This window comes from Gopherus flavomarginatus, chromosome 5, assembly GCF_025201925.1.
Source record: "Gopherus flavomarginatus isolate rGopFla2 chromosome 5, rGopFla2.mat.asm, whole genome shotgun sequence".
Taxonomy (NCBI): Eukaryota; Metazoa; Chordata; order Testudines; family Testudinidae; genus Gopherus; species Gopherus flavomarginatus.
The window spans coordinates 17,986,189-18,003,916 of NC_066621.1; the positions used below are offsets into that span (position 1 = coordinate 17,986,189).

At 48.5% G+C, this 17,728-nt stretch overlaps 1 protein-coding gene across 1 annotated transcript; it reads left to right on the top strand.

The window, feature by feature from the left end:
• Positions 1-2,657: 2,657 nt before the first annotated feature.
• On the top strand, positions 2,658-16,511 carry LOC127051460 (uncharacterized). Its single transcript, XM_050953790.1, has 7 exons — positions 2,658-3,205; positions 5,682-6,149; positions 6,885-7,003; positions 7,608-7,702; positions 9,609-9,730; positions 13,059-13,156; positions 16,161-16,511. Exons 1-6 carry the CDS (start codon positions 2,658-2,660, stop codon positions 13,153-13,155), a joined length of 1,449 nt encoding a protein of 482 aa, XP_050809747.1. The 3' UTR covers position 13,156; positions 16,161-16,511.
• The last annotated feature ends 1,217 nt before the right edge of the window (positions 16,512-17,728 follow it).

A 17,728-nucleotide genomic window follows, 5' to 3' on the forward strand; every position in this document is an offset into this window, starting at 1 on the left:
AGGGATACAGCAGTCTGGAAAGGTTGAGAGCCACTGTTTTAGGTGCTACCTCAATACAAATAGCTAATAGCTAAAAGCCTGTATAATGGCTGTGACAGGGCAACTTCCTGCAGTAACTTGGGGAGACCATATTGTATTAAGTGTATGAGCGGTTTATGTATCATGGTGGGCCACAGCTGCCCCACCAAGTGAAAACAGTCGGGGATGATTCAGGCAAGTCACTGAGATTTTAACACCTCAGAGAGGTACTTCCTCCTAAGAAGCCTCATATATTCTGGTTCAAACTGAGTTCTCCAGGGACCACCAGGTAAAGAAAGGACTTTTGGGTAAATAGCCTGAGCTTAAACTAACCTAGGGCTTCGTTCTGGTTCCTGATCTAAAGACTGAGATGAACTTTTAACTACAGGGAAAACCCATTTGTGGGGTTTGAAGGACTGACACCCACCACCAAGGCCCTCGGTTGGATTTGGGGCTGATCTCTGGTAGGCTTTTAGCATGCTTGTAGCTTCTTCTCTTGTTTTTAGATGTTTTTTCTGTAATGCTTCCACCTTAACAACAAATGTGTTTGCACAGAAGGAGCTGTGTGATACCTTGTAACTGCAGGCAATACATTGGTCACAGGAACGCACAGGTGCTGGCCTCTTTCAGCAGACCGGCTTGCTGGGGATATTACACTGTAGAAGACAGGGACCTGTGCAGCCTTAAAAATCCAGGTCCGGAGGGAGTGAGACACAGGTCCCTGTCCAACAGGGGTGATGGCTGGGAGCCAGAAACCTTTAACTCGATGCCCTTGAGAGGGGCCACAGAAGGGAAATACAGGGGCGGTTAGCCTGAAACGGTGACAGTGGCATGGGTGTAGTCCATAAAGTCATGTGTGTGTGTTTGAGAAAAAGCAAGGCAAAGCTGAAAATGGCTGAGAACTTAAAGATTGGATGGCAACAGACTGCAAACGCCAGTGATGATTGAACCTGGTGACGTTCTGTACAAAAAGAGCTCTCAGCCATGCTTATTGCTTCCCTCCCTTCACACTGACTCGGACATTCTAGGCTCCAAAATGATATTGAGGGTTATTGTGTGTGCTTGCTCTGTGGGTGTGTTGATCGGTGTGTGGATTGGGTTGTGCTGGGAGAGTTGTGAGGATTTGTGCAGGTGGCAAATGAGGAATGTGTGCTGGAGGCAGGGGCTATGAGTATTTGGGAGGGTGTCTGCTGGTTGTGGTGTGATGTGGGTGGTTGTGTTGACTTGCGTCTGGGGGTGTTGTGCTGGGAAATTTGTGCTCATTTGGACAGTTGGCAGCTGAGTGCACGGGTATGGCTTAGGGCCAAGTAATCCACCCTCTGTGCATTCTCCCTCATACAACCATTGAATTGTTGCATGCAAATTAGCTGTAGAGTAAGGGTGACCAGTTGTTAGCTTTGTACAGTTGTCTCTAGATGTCTTGGCATGTTATAGATCCATGCATTACTGTAGCTGTATGCCACACGGGTGTAATTCATAACATCAGAATGGCTGTGAACTTAAAAACTGGGTGGTAACAGACCGTGGAAACCAGGGATGATTGAACGTGGTGATATGCTAAGGAAAAAGAGCTCTCAGCCATGCTTGTAGCTGCTTCCTGCACTTCTCACTGACCCAACAGACGTTTGAGGCTTCAGATTGACACACACAGCAACACTCCTAGAATCGTCTACAGATAAAGGAAATAAATGGAGGGCAAAACTAGAGTAATAAGTCACTTCGGGGGAGATTTTGCCAAGAGCTCAGGTCAGATTTCCACCCGCAATAGGGGCTAGATCTTCACCCAGAAGCTTCCTTTTGTTACACTAAATTGCTAGATGTTTTTGGTTCCTAAATGAGAGCTGAGCCCTTTTGAAAATTCTAGCCATAAGGGCTGGGGGGAAGGAGAATAAATTAATAAAAATCTAGCAAAAAAAAATCAAAAATACCAACTCTAGCCCAAGCAGCAGTTTCACCCCAAAAGGGAGCAGTCCAAGAAAGTCCATGGAATCTACTAGGGATTTCGCTATTAATTTTACATGGACAGTGCGTAGAGGAGCAGTATGAACAGTGACAAATAATAATAACTGATTCCTGTATATTATTATTGTTTATTACAGTCACACCAAGGAACCCCAGTCATGGCTCAGGACCCCATCGTGCGAGGTGCTGTACAGACACGGAATAAAAAGACGGTCCCTGCCCTTACAATCTAAGCAGGGCCGGCTCCAGGGGTTTTGCCGCCCCAAGCGGCGGGGAAAAAAAAAAAGCCATGATCGCAATTGGCAGCAGCTCCACTGTGCCACTTTCTTCTTCGGCAGCAATTCGGTAGCAGGTCCTTCCCTCCAAGAGGGAGTGAGGGACCAGCCACCGAATTGCCGCCGAAGAGTCCGACGTGCCGCCCCTTCCCCTTGGCCACCCCAAGCACTTGCTTGCTGAGCTAGTGCCTGGATCCGGCCCTGAATTTAAGTGATATAATAGTCGTTACCAGTAGATTAGCTGCATCCCTCCCCTCCCCCATGGAACTCTAGAACTCCTGGGAACTGTTGCCGGGGAGGGGGGATGTTTGAATTTGAATCCTTGGTTCTAAACTGTTGAGAAACCTCAGCCCAGCTGCCTTTGTGATCCCCCCAGATCTCCTCACCCCGGGGCTGAGAGAAATGCATCCTCTGACCATTCCCCCTGTTTCCAGCAGGCTCTCGGTGCGCCAGCTCTTCAGGAATCTCTTTGGGCTCAGGCAGAGCGCGCAGGAGGGCCCAGAAACCAGAGCAGACGCACAAGAGCAGGGGAACGTCGGGGACCTAGAAGAAAACAGCTCCCTGGTGCCTGCTGGGGCTGAGTCTGAGACCGGCGAGCTAGCAGGCAAAGAGCTAACAGGCAACCACCCGACCAATGAGCTCTGTGGAGATGCAACGGGCGACCGTATGGGGGAGATCTTTGGAGAGCTGAAGGATATCAGTCTTGGGGGCACCCCTTCCAGCCATGGCAGGAGATCCCCTCCTATGCTGGACCCCACTGGCATGGAGATGGGAGACTCTGGTGACTGGGCCTTGTCAGACCTCTCTGAAAGCTGTAGCTGCATTGACACCAGCGTGGATGAGGAGGAGAAGCAGAGCATGGGAAGTGGAGCAACAGGAGAGCCGTGTGGGCAATGCTCTGAGACAGGAGATGCAGGAGGAGCATCTGCTGAGAGATGGCCCTTGGGGAGGTAAGGCATTGATGATACAGGTGGCTGATGGGAGGCAGGGAATAGGGATGGGGCGGCAGATCACACAGTAGTGAATGAAAGACTCTGAAGCACTATGGGCAAAGTATCAGAGGGGTAGCCGTGTTAGTCTGGATCTGTAAAAGCAGCAAAAAATCCTGTGGCACCTTATAGACTAACAGACATTTTGGAGCATGAGCTTTCGTGGGTGAATACCCACTTCGTCGGATGGGCAAAGTGTAACTCCAGTGGCGTGAGTGGACCGAATCCAACCACTTCTGTTTGTGATTAGTCATAAGAATATTCAAGGTCATGTGGGGGCAACTTTGCCGCAGCTACTTCCTGGGCACTAGTGCCGTGTAATAGCATTGCATTAACATGTTGATTTAACTGTTCAGTGAGTTCACTTTCTATTTCCTGGTTTCAAAGGTTTGAGTGCAGCTGACCTTGACATGCTGGAAGGGCACAAGGCAGCTCCAAGAAATCTTATTTCTGCATGAACAAGTTTGTTGTCTGTGGCTCAGTCTAGCTAATGGCAGATCTGAGTTTTAGACCTGAATTTTTTTCCTCTTAAAACAGCCCACCGCTGCATTAACACTGGTGCTGCCCTGCTAGTGGGCACTGGCTGCTGGTGTCTAACCACTCTGCTGTCCAGACCTGCTCTGAGCAGCTATGCTAGCATCTCCACCACTGAAGCAAGAGGGACAGATGTTAAGATAAATACCAGTCTAGATACAGCCTTATAGAAAACATACTTATTGCTCAGTTACAATTCTACATTTCTCTTGTGCGGCTATCCTTAATCCAGTTCAGTGGCTGGAAACAAGGAGGAGAACTCACATCAACTGATCAGCCAGCTCTTCATGGGCCATCAGAACCTGTGCCTTGGTCCACAGAAGAGTTGTGAGAGACTCTGCTCTAAGCCTATGAGCTTCCCAGTAATTCCACCCCGGGGGGAAGCTACGATTCAAACAGGCGTCTCCTCTCACTAGTAACATGATACATCTGCAAATGGGTGTAGCTGGAGTGTGTGTCAGAGAGAGGGGGGGAAAGAGAGAGGTATCCAGGACGAGAGGAAAAGGGTTTGGAAGTGTTAAGTATGAAGGGGGGAGAGGTACTAATACCACTGGGAGATGGTGTTAACAGCTGAAGGTGTAACAGCTGAAGGTAATTGAGATCATCAGGTCTTTGAGATCCCATCTCTTCTGTATCGACTGTGAAGGGGGATCCATGTACAATGCAATGCTTTGCTGACATGGTGAAGGCCCAGTTTGGTCATGCAGTGCGATGGGACTGAACTCTGCTGGAGCTCAGCAATGTCCAAGGCCGTTGCATGATTCAGGAACTTGATGCTAATGCTGCTTGGTCTTATCTTCATAGCAAGACTGAGCTGTCTTTTAACTGCCTCAGAGCAGTTCCGTATTGTAACAGAGATCCCCCACGCACCCTGGCCCTGGTTCTCCATTGCCCTGGCTTTGCAGAGGCACGTATGCCAGTGCAAAGAGGGTGGCAGATGCTCCCAGATCAGAATGGCAGTGTTTTATACCCACTGTGGACTGGTGTAAATGGTGGGGTGTGGGACTGTGGAGAATAAGGGTCCCTGATTGTCATGATGCAGAGGGGACCTTAGAGCTGATGTGGAAAAATGTCACCCTGCAAAAAGCAGCCTGCACAACAACTGAGAACTAAGACCAGGTCTCCATTAGAAAAGGTTTGCTGGTGTAGCTACACTGACAAGCGTTCCTAGTGTAGATGCAGTTCATACTAGCAAAAAAATCACAAACCCTACTCACCGTTTCCCCTCCTATGCTGGATGGGAGACTCTGGTGGTTTTGTCAACACTGCTGTGAGCCAATGTGAACCAGCAAATGTTTCTAATGTTGACCTGGCCAAACTCATCAGTGAAACTGTAAAACCATCAGAAATGGACTACTTTCTTTGTTTTCTTATTATTGTTGCAAGGAATGAATTATCTCCCAGTGGCCAGTGGAGTTGCTTCCTTTTAGACTATTTGCTCTAACAATACCTACAGCAAAAGTAATATTTTCCTTATTAAACATTATTTAAATTGCTTTTTAGAGCAATTTGCCCACATATCTACTGACCTTTCTTTTCCTTCCATCTTGTTGTAATAGTTCAAAGTGAAGAGCCTTCAAATCAATGCCAGATGACAGGGGTGGGGAGGGGAAATTCCAATAAATAAGTCATCTTGCTATGACTGAATGTTTCGTGAGCGCCCACCATTTCTCTGGTTGCTCCATTCTTGCATAGCATCTCAGCTCAATTGGCCTTCCGCCTCCCCCGCAGAACTCTGGAACTCCTGGGCAGTTCTGAATTCTGGAGGTGACCATATTTCAGTTTGAATCCCTGGTTCTAAACTGTTGAGAAACCTCAGCCTAGCTGTTGGGGTGTCCTCACCAGATCCCCTCCTGCAAAGGCTGCAAGAGATGTATACTCTAACCGTTGCCCTTGTTTCCAGCAGACCCTCGCTGTTCCAGCTTGTTAGGAACCTCTTTGGGCTCAGGCAGAGCGTGCAGGAGGGCCCAGAAACCAGAGCAGATGCACAAGAGAGCGAAGACTTCAGGGACCTAGAAGAAAACAGCTCCCTGGAGCCTGCTGGGGCCGAATCTGAGACCAGCGAGCCAGAGGTCAAAGAGCTAACGGGCAACCACACAACCAATGAGCCCCGTGGAGATGCAATAGGCAACCGCATGGAGGAGATCCTTGGAGAACTGAAGAATATCAGTCTTGGGGGTGCCCCTTCCAGCCATGGCAGGAGATCCCCTCCTATGCTGCACCCCAGTGGCATGGAGATAGGAGACTCCGGTGGCTTTGTCAACACTGCTGTGGACAAAGATAAAACAGCCCAGAATCCATGCAGCGGAATCTCTGGCAGGGAGGCAGAGAGGATGGGAGAAGCGTCTGGTGACACAGGAACATGGGGAAAGTGAGTTTGATTGCTAGCGACACAAGGTCGGATCCTGGCCTCACTGAGATAGGTGACCAAACTCCAAGTCCCCTTCCCACACAGAACTGGGGGACCATTAAATGGGACAAGCATTCAGCCTTTAGATAGTGGAGAGGGTTGTGGGTTGCCTCGGGGTACATATGAATTTGTTGTTGGCCCTATTGACAACTGGAAGCCTGTCGGATCCTGGGCAATGGTCTCTTTATAGGGGGCCACTAGTTTGGGCTTTACAGAAGATCACTAAGCAAGCAGAATCTTATTTGCTCTTCATTCACTGCAATAGGCTGTCAGCTCCAGCACAGACTAGCTGGGCTATAGAAATATCCTGAGATGTACAGTCACCGGGCTCCACTCCTGACATTGTAAGTGAAAGGCCCGGTTCTGCTTCCAGCTATGCCAGTATAAATGTGGAGTAACTCCATTGTAAATCTGGACTAACACCACTGATGTTCATGGAGTTGCTTTGCACTTAACCTGGTGTACATGAGCGATCAGCGTTGTGGCCCCTTCCAGTCCTTGGTCTCTTTAGGTCAAGGCCTTCAACAAGTGGGACAATCAGTGCCGGTTGTGCTGGTGTTTTAAATGTGATCCACCTCTTCATTTTGAACTGGGCGAAGGCCTTGTTCTCGTGGTTGGAGTGAGTGAGCATGTGGTCACTTGAGTGCCATCCTGTTCATGAGCACCCAACCATGCGTAACTGTGTTCTGGGTTCAGGGCTGGGACCTCCCAGGTTCTGCATGCTGACAACGAAGGAATCACATTCACTGCAGGACCCCTGGCAATGACCCCCAAGGACTTCCATGCCAAGAAGGAGCAAGAGCGCCTCCTGAAAGGTGAGGAATGGTAGAGAGGCTTCAGGGAAAGGGAATCCCTCCTGATCCATTTGGAAATTACATCTCTTGAGAATTGTCAGGTATTCTGGTAGGTAGACGAGGTTTCCAGATACCTCTGTCTATTCCTTCATATCCATGCTGATCCCTGACTCTTGAGAACTCAGTTACTGTAGGCACTCTGTGCTGTATTGGGAAAGTCTCTGGACTCAGTCCAATGGACATGGAGAGCAGGTCTCAGCATTGAGGAGGAGAAGCCACTGTGGCTGGGTCAGAAGCAGAGTAGAAGCCCTTTCCATAGCCATGAAGAGTCCAGCTGAGACCTTGATCTGAGTACATTTATGATCCTTATCACCACAGTACATGGCCACCTTTATAACTCATTTTAGTTAATTTTATATGCCGTCATCCGTTTAAATACGAGGGGCTGAGCTCTCCACTGGCCTCACACCGTTCACTTCACTGGAGATATGCCAGCAAAGAGGTTGGCCCTTGGTCAAATACTGTATCTGGGACATGTATTACCCTTCCATATAGGACAGCGTAAGGATATACGATGAGACCACTCAGAGGATTCACTGCTTTATTTGTGGGGTTTTGTAAACAGAGGATCTAAATGGAGGATCTCCGAAGGCAGAGCTGTCTCCATGGAACAAACTCATCAACATGTACAAGCAGGGACGGAAGCTTCCTGTTCCTAAGGTTGGTTATGTAATACAGAGCAGTGGGCTAAACTAGCCGTGAGGTACTTTCACTTTTACTTTACAAGCAGGAATAAGCGATCACCCGTATGGAAAAGGGACTGTTAAAAGGACAACCTGGGGTTCTCCTTTATTCCCTCGTGCTGATCCCAGATATCATTTCCTCTGCTTCCAAATTCAAATCAGTGATTTTTACATTATATTTTCACAACTGCTAATGCTATAAAGCCAACTGGGATCAGATAATCCTGCTGGATCCTCTCTGCCTCTTTCATCCTTGCCCCTGACTGAGATTCTGCTCTGAGGACCTAGCAATATTTCTAGATTATGCCCCTGAAGTTCCTGCTAGAGATGACCTAAAGCCTCTGCTGGGTTATGTAACTGCAAGATGAGTGGTCCTCACAACACAGCTGGCCTTCCTGATTGCAAGAGGGAGGTGCCTTGAAAAAATGAATGCTAAAACTGAAGTAGTGCAGTGTAGTGGTTAGAGTAGGGAACTGGTATTCAGGGCTTTTGGGTTTTATTCTCAGATCTGGTACTGACCCTCAGTGACCATGGTCATTTAACTTCTCAAGGCATCTGTAAGATAAAGATACATATATACATACATACATTCCAAACAGTGCAAGGGGAGACACAACAACTCAATCTGATCCTTCTCTGAGGCCTTCAGTTCAAAGGGTGGCCAAATTCATAGCACTGGACGCTGTACAGTTCCCACCATTGGGCATTACCTCCATTAAATGTCATTGCAAGGCAGTTTGAGTGACACCAAAAGGGGTTCTGAGATGGAGGCGAGTGGTTTGGTCTCACCCAGATAGACTATAACGGGGTCCAACTGAGCCCCATTTCTCTACTGCAAGGAGTGCTACATTTGACCCTCAAGGCCCCACTCTTTCTCAGACACTCAAATATGCACATCTCTGTCTGACTAGATTTCTAGGTGCTGTCTTCAGCACTTATATGGCCCCTTTATCATAGTATCTGGGCACCTCGCAGCACCCCTGTAAGGCAGAGCAGTGCTACTACTCTCTTTTTATAGGTGGGAAACTGAGGCACGGAGCGATGAAGTGACTTGGCCAGGGTCATAGAGGAAGTCTGTAGCAGAATGAGGACTTAAACCCAGGTCTCCTCAGTCCTGGGTCAGTCCTCTAGACACTGGACCATCCATTCTTTGCTGCTGCTTTCCTCAATACAGTCTGCAGTATAATATGTTTGTTCAGCCAAGAGATTTTGTCACTTTAAAGCTGACATAGGAACTGGTAGAGCTTCAGGAAGTGAACTCAGGATAGCTGAGGAGTTAGCAATTCAGTAAAGCAGTTGTGTTTGAGTGTTTCTCTGCGTGGATGTGGAAATGTCATAGCATTTGGGTACAAGACAATGATGAAGTCAGGCCCCATCTCTGCTGCAGTGCAGGTTATATTAAGACACCATCTTCAAGAAGTGATCTGTTGTCCATTGCCACACAGCATGGACAGGGGCAAGGTTTTTAAAATGGTGCAGAGAAAATGTCATAGATCAAAGTATTTTTTATAGGTTTCCCCTGCCTACATCAGCCAGCAGAACCACCTTACGGGGTCTGAAACTGTTTGACAAACTGGGGGAGATAGGAATTTCCAGTGGTGAGAACAGGGGACTGGGAGTCAGAAGACTTGGCTTCTGTTCTGAGGTCTGTGCCTCAGTTTCCCCATCTGTAACAGAGATAATAATTTATTCTACAAGATAAAATATATTGAGATCCTTTGATAGGAATCTAAATATAGAAAGACAATGTGTTTCAAGGTCAGCTCCTGAAAATAGTTTCCTGACTTGATCCAAACTGCAGTGTAGAGAGTGCCTTGATACAATTCCCGTTTCTCTATTCTCACCTGTCCTCAACCTCCATTTTCCTGCACTTCCACCTCCAGGAAAACCCAATGCAGCTGGAAATGGAAGAGGGATCCACTCTGAATCTAACTGTTTATGAATTTGCAACATCCGAGCCTCGTCTCATCTCTTCAAAATCCTCCAGTACTGCCCTGATCTGCAGGTGAGATCCACGATGCTCTTCAACAAAGAAAGCAAGCATAAACACAACCTCATTCAGACACTGTCCAAATTCTGTCTAGTTTCACAAAGTCGACCTGTATTTAAGGATTTTTTCAGGACAAGCAATGCAGTTACCTATGCAGTTGAGAGAGTGTGCTGAACTGGAAGCCGAAGTATGGTTATACTTTCTCTGACCACTAGATAGCACCATCTGACTTAAAAAAAACATCCAGAGATGGGCTAGAAATGTCTTTAGTACAGATGAGTGGTGTAAATTTGAACAGGTTCCATCAGAGAGGGGGAAATTGATCTTCAAACTCACAAGGGCCAAATAATCTATTTCCTAAAATAGGCTGAATAAATATTTCCCCATGTACATTAGTGAATAAGCTATCCTGGTGTTCAAAAACACTGAGTACAAGACACTGTAATATAAAACATTGTGATGCTGGCCTGGCTAGCTGTTTGGAATTTGTTGTCAACAACAGGGCTAAAGGGAAATCACAAACTGAGAGTAGTAGGGATCCTGACGCAGTCATGAGCAGTTCCCATTCCATCCAGTAGAGGGCAGCAGTTCACACACACACACACACACACACACACACACACACACACACACACACACACACACACACACACACACACACACACACACACACACACACACACACACACACACACACACTTGTCTCTATGGCAAGGGTGGCCAACCTGAGGCTCCGGAGCCACATGCGACTTTTAGACGTTAATATGTGGCTCCTTGTACAGGCACCAACTCCAGGGTTTTAGCTACAGGCACCAACTTTCCAGTGTGCCGGGGGTGCTCACTGCTCAACCCCTGGCTCTGCCACAGGCCCTGCCCCTATTCCACCCCTTCCCATGCCCTTCCCTGAGCCTGTTGTGCCCTCACTCCTCCCCCTCTCCCCCCCAGAGCCTCCTGCATGCCACAAAACAGCTGATCAGGAGGTGCGGGGAAGGAGGGGAAGACACTGATCGGTGGGGCTGCCGGTGGGTGGGAGGTGCTGGGAGCAGGGTGGGGAAGCTGATGAGGGACTGCTGACATATTACTGTGGCTCTTTGGCAATGTACATTGGTAAATTCTGGCTCCTTCTCAGGCTCATGTTGGCCACCCCTGCTCTATGGGAAGCAACCTAGAGGTAAATATGTGAAAATTTATCTGCAGCTTCCCATATCACTCTAAGCTATAATAAAAATACTGATCTCATACAGTGGGCAGCATATTAACCATGTGCTTGTATTTTGGGGCTGGAAATGCCTCTGTTCTGTATCTGTACAGCACTTGGTACAGTGGGGTCCTGGTTCGTTACTGGGGCTCTAGGTGCTACTGCAGTACAAATAATAAAATAATTAAGATGTTATTGCAAAAAAAAAAACAGTGCTTTACCAGGCTGCACATGTATAATTCCCCTTTACCATCAGCCTTGGTCAGACCATAGGTATTTCTGTCCTGTGCAGGGTGCTTCTTGATAAGGATTCATTTCAGACAATGGATGAGACAGAACAGACTCTAGCTCACTTTCCTATAACTGCATCTGCAGGAAGAAAGGACAGTTTGTGTCAGTCAAGTCACATGATCTGACTTGATGATGCACAAGGAGTGGATACCATTATTAAGAAGGTGCCATTTTTAAACTCACTGATGACAAGTGCTTTAGGAGGAGTCTGGCTGTACGTCATTCCCAGATCTCCGGCTCTGAAATGAACTGGTTGGTCTTAGACATCCAAAATATATAAACCATGAGCTTATGCACATCCTGGCATTCTAAGCAGAGAGGCCAAGGAATAAGTGGGCCAGGGAGAGCAAAATCCCTTTTTGTCGATGGTGGGAATCTCAAAGCTGAAGTTATAATTGCTGTGCTGTATCTAGGCTCTGGCTGAAGAGAGGAAATCAGTCTCCAGGCCCAGCACTTTTCACTTACACTAAATTTGCCTAATCAGTTAAAAACACAACAGACCCAGGCCTCCCTCCTATAATAGCTGTACTCTATTAGTCAAGCGATCTCTTTGCCCATGTCCAAAGAATCCATCCGAAGCCATGCTGTGCTTTTCAGGCATTTGGAGAACATCACTATTACCTGGTTAGAACAAAAGAATTTATAAATACGCTTTGTGATATTCTGTTGTACAAACAAGAGAACAAAGTGGGGGTGTCTGCTGCCACGTGCATCTATTGTGTGGCAGCGAAAGCCATGTACATTCCAAGTGTCCAAGTCCTGTAGAAGTTCTTTGTACAGCCACACAACAACTAGGGCTGGAAAAGGCCTGCCGGATCATTTATCCATCTCCTTTCCCCTCACCTCTCAATGCAAAATTGTTTGCTATAGTCTATTCCCCAGGGCTTTTGTCTGTTTTGAAATGTCCCAAATATGGATCTCCCACCCCTTCCTTTGAGGGATGAATCTAACATCTAATGGAGCTTCCTTTAAATCAAGCTAAAGCATGAACTGCTACGTCTTTGTGGGCTGAGAATGAGAAGGCTGATTTGGGAACCACGTAAAACTGCTCCCTAGACTCCTGCAGACACACAAACAGAACTCTAGGCTCCTCAGCATAGGCAGCCTTTGGGGAGACGTCCTACAGGCCAGTAATTTGGGAATCTCTTTACTGAATTAATGACCCATTAGCTCCTGACCGCCCTTGCTGATGCAGGCAAGGTAGTTAGTGCCTTCAATTGCTCTCAGGCTGTGGGACAGTCTGACCTTACTGTTTAGTAGGTGTATTGTCTGTTAAGTGTTGTTTTATCTATGGCCATTATCAGAGAGCTGGAGCCTGCCCAGACACTGACTCTAGGGAGCTTGTTTCTAGGTCTGCTAGCTGGCAGCAAGATTATAAAGTCTGAAGGTGTAGAATGGGTATGGGAATTACCCACTTGTCAATGGAGGAGAAACATACCAATACACAGACAATGGGCCCAATTCCCTTCTGAGTTACAGCAGTGCACACCTGGAGTAACAGGGAGGTTCTGGTTCTCACTGCTCAAGATCAGAATTTGGCTCTGTGCCTCTTCTATTCAGCACATTCAATTGCTGTCATGTTTATTGCTGGAAGCAGCATGTTCTAATGACTGGGAGGGCGGAGAGAGTCAGGAATCCTGGGTTCTAATCCCAACTCTGCTACTGAGTCACTTTCTTTTAACCTTGTCTGTAAACGGGGGATAATATTTAGTTTGCAGAGGATTTGTGAGACTTCATCCACTAAGTGTTTGGACAATGCTAGATAAGTGCAAAGCATTATTCCTATTTTCTTTAGAACGTGTAGGGTAAATTCCAGTGGTTGTTTCTCCTGATGCACTTATTTCTCCAATCCAGGTTTCCTGATGGCAGCGCTGGGGAAGCTGTTGGCCACTTCGGGAGAGCCCAGGTAGACCTGAGAACAAATGGACTGGGAGCTCCTGAAGAAGACTGAGGTCAGTCAGGAACAGAAGGGCATTCTGGACTGAGTGACTGAGTTACAGCCCCCAGGAGCGCTGTGAGATTGTGCGCTGGTGCCCTACACATTCCCTTTTCTCACGGGGCTGCTGTTTGCCAATCCAAGTTACACTCTGGTGGTAAACGGCTCTTCTGTATGTGGCGTTTTGAGCGTTCAAAATGCCAGCCCCACGCCTAGATCTCATAGGCTGGGTCTACACTGCACATTGCTGGCAGTGTGGTGTAAGTTACGTGTGGCCACATGCCACAGTGAAAAGCAGGCTGCGTCCGCACTGTGGCGTGTCACTATATGCATCAGTGAAAGGCTCTGGCAGAGGCAAGACAGTGGGAAAAGGCTCCTTTCCCCTCCACCTCCCCTCTGCCAGAGCCTTTCCCCACTGTGGGAGCCTTTTCCTGCAGCAGGGGCAGACTCCAGCAGCACGGAGGCCGCGGGACGCTACACTACTAAATATAGCAGTGTAGATGGGGGAAGCACTGCTTGGCTTGTAGAGAGCCGCGTAGGGTACATACCGTAAGGTTCAGGCATGTCTTTACTCACCTAAGCCATGCTGTTGAGAGCCATGCTGGGCAGCTGCTGAGGTGTTACTCGGCACGCTGCCATAAGGAATGTGCAGGGAGATGCACTCTTAGAGCTTAAGGGCGGAAGAAACCATTAGATCGTCTAGTCTGACCTCTTCAGGCCATTGTATTGCACCGATTACCCCGGGGAAGCCCCAAAACTTGCGTTAAACTAAAGCATTTCAGTTCTCAGCAGACTGCATTGTTGCATGCAACAGGCAGAGGAGAGGAGAGAGAGAGGTGCTACCAGTGGAATGGCAAGGGATTGATTAGGTGGTATTGCCCAGATGGCGTATGCTCTTCTGGTTACATCAGCTGATGAGGAGGCAGGACTCCTGGGTTCTATTCCTGCCTCTGCTGCTGTTGACTGTGTGACCAAGACTGAGTCGTGATGGCCAAGGCTTTCAAAAAAGGGAACCTCGAGTTAGGCTGTAATTATATACTTAGGCACCCAAGTAAATGAGCTGATTTTCAATGGTGCTGAACGCCCAGAAGCTCCCACTGAAGTCCATAGGAGCTCAGCACTTTTGAAAATCAGGCCACTTATTTAGGTGACTAAGCGTTGAACTCAGGAGCCTAAGTTTAGGCCTCCATTTATTAAAATCTTGACCTCAACCACCCATGCCTCAGTTTCCCCATCTCTCCAATGGGATATATAACAGTTGTTCTTGTCGGGCGTGTTGCTGGAGTTAGTGCAGTGTTTATAAAACACCTAGAGATCCTGGGAGGAAGTTCAGCATGCTATAAAATGATTGGTGAAAGAAAGCAGCAGTCCCCAGGAGGAGGAAGTGCGGTGAGTTTTCAAACATCAGTCTAAAAACGGCACCGTGCTTCTGGTTCAATATCACTCCAATAGCCCGAGTCCAGCGCTGGGGCCAGACCGGAGCAGGCAGGGATCAGCAAGCTCCCTTACAAAGCGAGGACGGCTGGGAGCAGGAACAAAGCTACTTCCTCCCTACCCCACGTGGGAAAAGCCCATCTAGAATGCAGTAAAGCATAGGGCAGCACTCTGCGAAGTAGCTGGGCTCCTGTGCCCAATGCTGGGCCCTGTGCGGGTGAGTGGGTGTGGAATTCTTTGGAGGATTTTGTTTCTCGATCAAAGTGCAATTGTTCGTCTTTTCTCTGGTAGCTGCGCTGGGGGGGAGGGGAAGTGCCCAATTATCATTTTTAAAACCTAGTGCGGAGGCGGCTGCTTTGCCTTATCTCATCCAGAACGTGGCATTTAGGTTTTTTTCCCGCACACGAGCCTTGACGCGGCTGGCTCGCTGTGTGATGCGCAGGCAGCGGAAGTTTGCATAAGAGCTTGTGATGGCACCTGGGGACTTACTGCTAAGGACGATTATAGCTCTGTCTGCCCCTCCCCTGCCTCAGCCAATCAATGCTCTTCCTCCCCCCCCATCTAAACTGTGTTCCAGGAGTGCGGGTGTGATCCTGATGCTGTGCGCAGCCACAGCACCTGTCCTCTGAGGCTCTCAGAGGGCTCTGTACGTAGTAATTAAGTCAGTGAGGTGGATAGGTGTGATCCTCATTTGCAGATAGTAAACTGAGGCACAGAGGTTAAGGGCTGGGTTTCCAGGGGCCCAGAAGCCAGCAGGGACCCACCAATGTTGGCATCTCTGAAAGTGAGGCTATGTAGCAACTACGGCAACAAACAGTCAGTGGGACTAGAACCCAGAGCCCTTCCATGCCCGTTTTCACCATCAAGGGCGGAGCTGGGGGCAAGTGCAGAAGGGGATGAGCGTGAGCACCAGACCAACCTGAGGGAGAGGAATCCTTTGGCCTTGTCAATGCTAGTAACTGTCCAGCCCATTGTTTAGCACTGGTGCTAGCAGTGGGACATGCCAGTGAAGTCCAGGCTCCGCACCCTTTTCTGGCCACAGTCTCAGGGCCCAGTGCTGGGAATGCCTGAGCCCAGTCTACACCGACACTCATGCCCCTGCTCATAACAGCTTCTGAAGCGAAATGGCAACGAATGGAGGGGGAAGTGAAGAGCCACAGGGAAGAGGAGTGACTCTTCAGCTGGGAGCTGGAATGAGCTGGAGGCACTGAGGTTTGGGGGAGCTGGTCCACACGGCTGGACATGGAGAGGAGAAGGCTCTTGCACGATTGTGGGAGGGGCATGTGGAGGCCATTGGCTGGTGAGCAGAAGGGGAAAGGGAGAGACTACAGATTCGTAGACTTCCAGGCCAGAAAGAACTAGTGTGACCATCTCAGCTGACCTACTGCAAACTATAGAACCTACTTCAGTAGAGACTGGCCATCCCTATTCATACACATGAGACTGGCCCTAGGAGAAGGAGTCACTTCTCAGTTCCCTTGTGTGCCAGGGGCTGGTGGGACTGGGCAGCAGGCTTAGCTATTGGTCAGACAGCTCTGCATTTGCCAGTGTGATTCGGTAACACACTTTCTCTCTGCCCTGGCCAGAGCCTGCTCCTAGAAGAGATGGGACAGTGGCCCCAAGACCAAGCTTATGTTTTGATCACGGTGAGTCTGCAAGCCCCCTTCATCTAGCAGATGAAGATGAAGAAAGAAGATTGAGACCTATTCTTTGGTCCCCACCAGGCTGGTGTCTGGGACAAGGCCTGTTAGCTGCAAGTTTGTTCCTGTTTCCTCTTTCAGTGTCTGTGCCTTCCTCCTTTGAATGTTTATCCTCTTGATTTCTCCCATCTCTGCCACCTGAGGGATGACTCCATCTGTACTAGGCTGCAATCCACTGTATTTTTAGAGTAAGTGTTTTACATTGATTGATTGTTCTCAGTACCCCCTAAACTCACAGACTCCTCCCTGCTTATTAAATGGAGTTCTGTGTTGAATTAATTTCCTTCTTGTTTTTTTTTTCCTGGTTCTTTGTATACTCTGTGCTCAAAAAATCATTTAGAAAATTGCAGGGAGCATAAAGATGGACAAATCTCTCCTGCCTTCCCCACTCGTGGCCAAGTTTAGAGAGGAGAAAGATCTGTTGTTAGGTTATCAGGTCCATTTCCTTACCAAAGCAGGATTGACTAGGGATACAGAGCATCTTCCATTCACTTTGAGAGAGGGAAAGACAGGGAACTCCTCTGTTTGCTTTGGGGGATCTCCCCCAATTGCAGAGTGAGAAATGAGATCTCCTCTTCCCTGACTCTGTCACTCACTGAAAAGAGAGGTATCCCACCTCCTCCATTTGCTGATGGGTAGCCCGGGTTTCAGGGAATGACAGAAATCCATCCCTCTTGTTATGGGGACCCCTGCTCTGTGCTGGTGTGGAGTCATTGCACCACCAGCAGTGTGCCACCATTGCCAGTCAGACACCTTTATGCACAGGCCACTGTGACTAATGGTGTCAACAGACCGCAAGCCTGGGAGGTGGCAGCTGACCTCGCTTCATCCTGCACTTCCACCCCATGTTTTAGCAGCGCTGGGTGCTTCAACCAGTGACCTCAGGCAAGTGTTCTCCAAACTCTGCCTCAGACTCCTAACTGGGCCAATCTCTGGCTCTTCTGGACAGGCTGCATGAACTCAGCTGCAGCAGCTGTTGGCAGCCCAAGGCCCGTGCTAATCTGGGAATTCTATGACAGGAAGCACACGCCCAGCCAACCTGCCAGAAGACAAAGCCTGCAATGTACACATCAGCTCCCAGGGGTGTTCCTGTGCAGAGCTGCGGCTATTTTTGAACATTTCCCAGCCCTAGTGCCATGCTGGTTTATTTCCAGGGGCTCCACGGAGGCTAGGGTACAAGGCAACCATGCACCTGCTTTTGCCATGTAGCTATGGATGCAGAACTGTTGTGCTCTGGCATGGACAAGGCACCCAGATGGCTCTCCATTTCTATCAACCCCTGCCCCTAAAACAGGGCCCCATATATTCCATGATGCTGCTGAATTTCCCACAGACACCCTCCCTCACCGCAGAATCGTGCTCCACCATCTAAACTTTCAATGGTTTCAAAATATCTTACTTAGTTGTTAGCGCCACAAGGAACCTTCTAAATGTGCATGTCATTCCTGAACCTG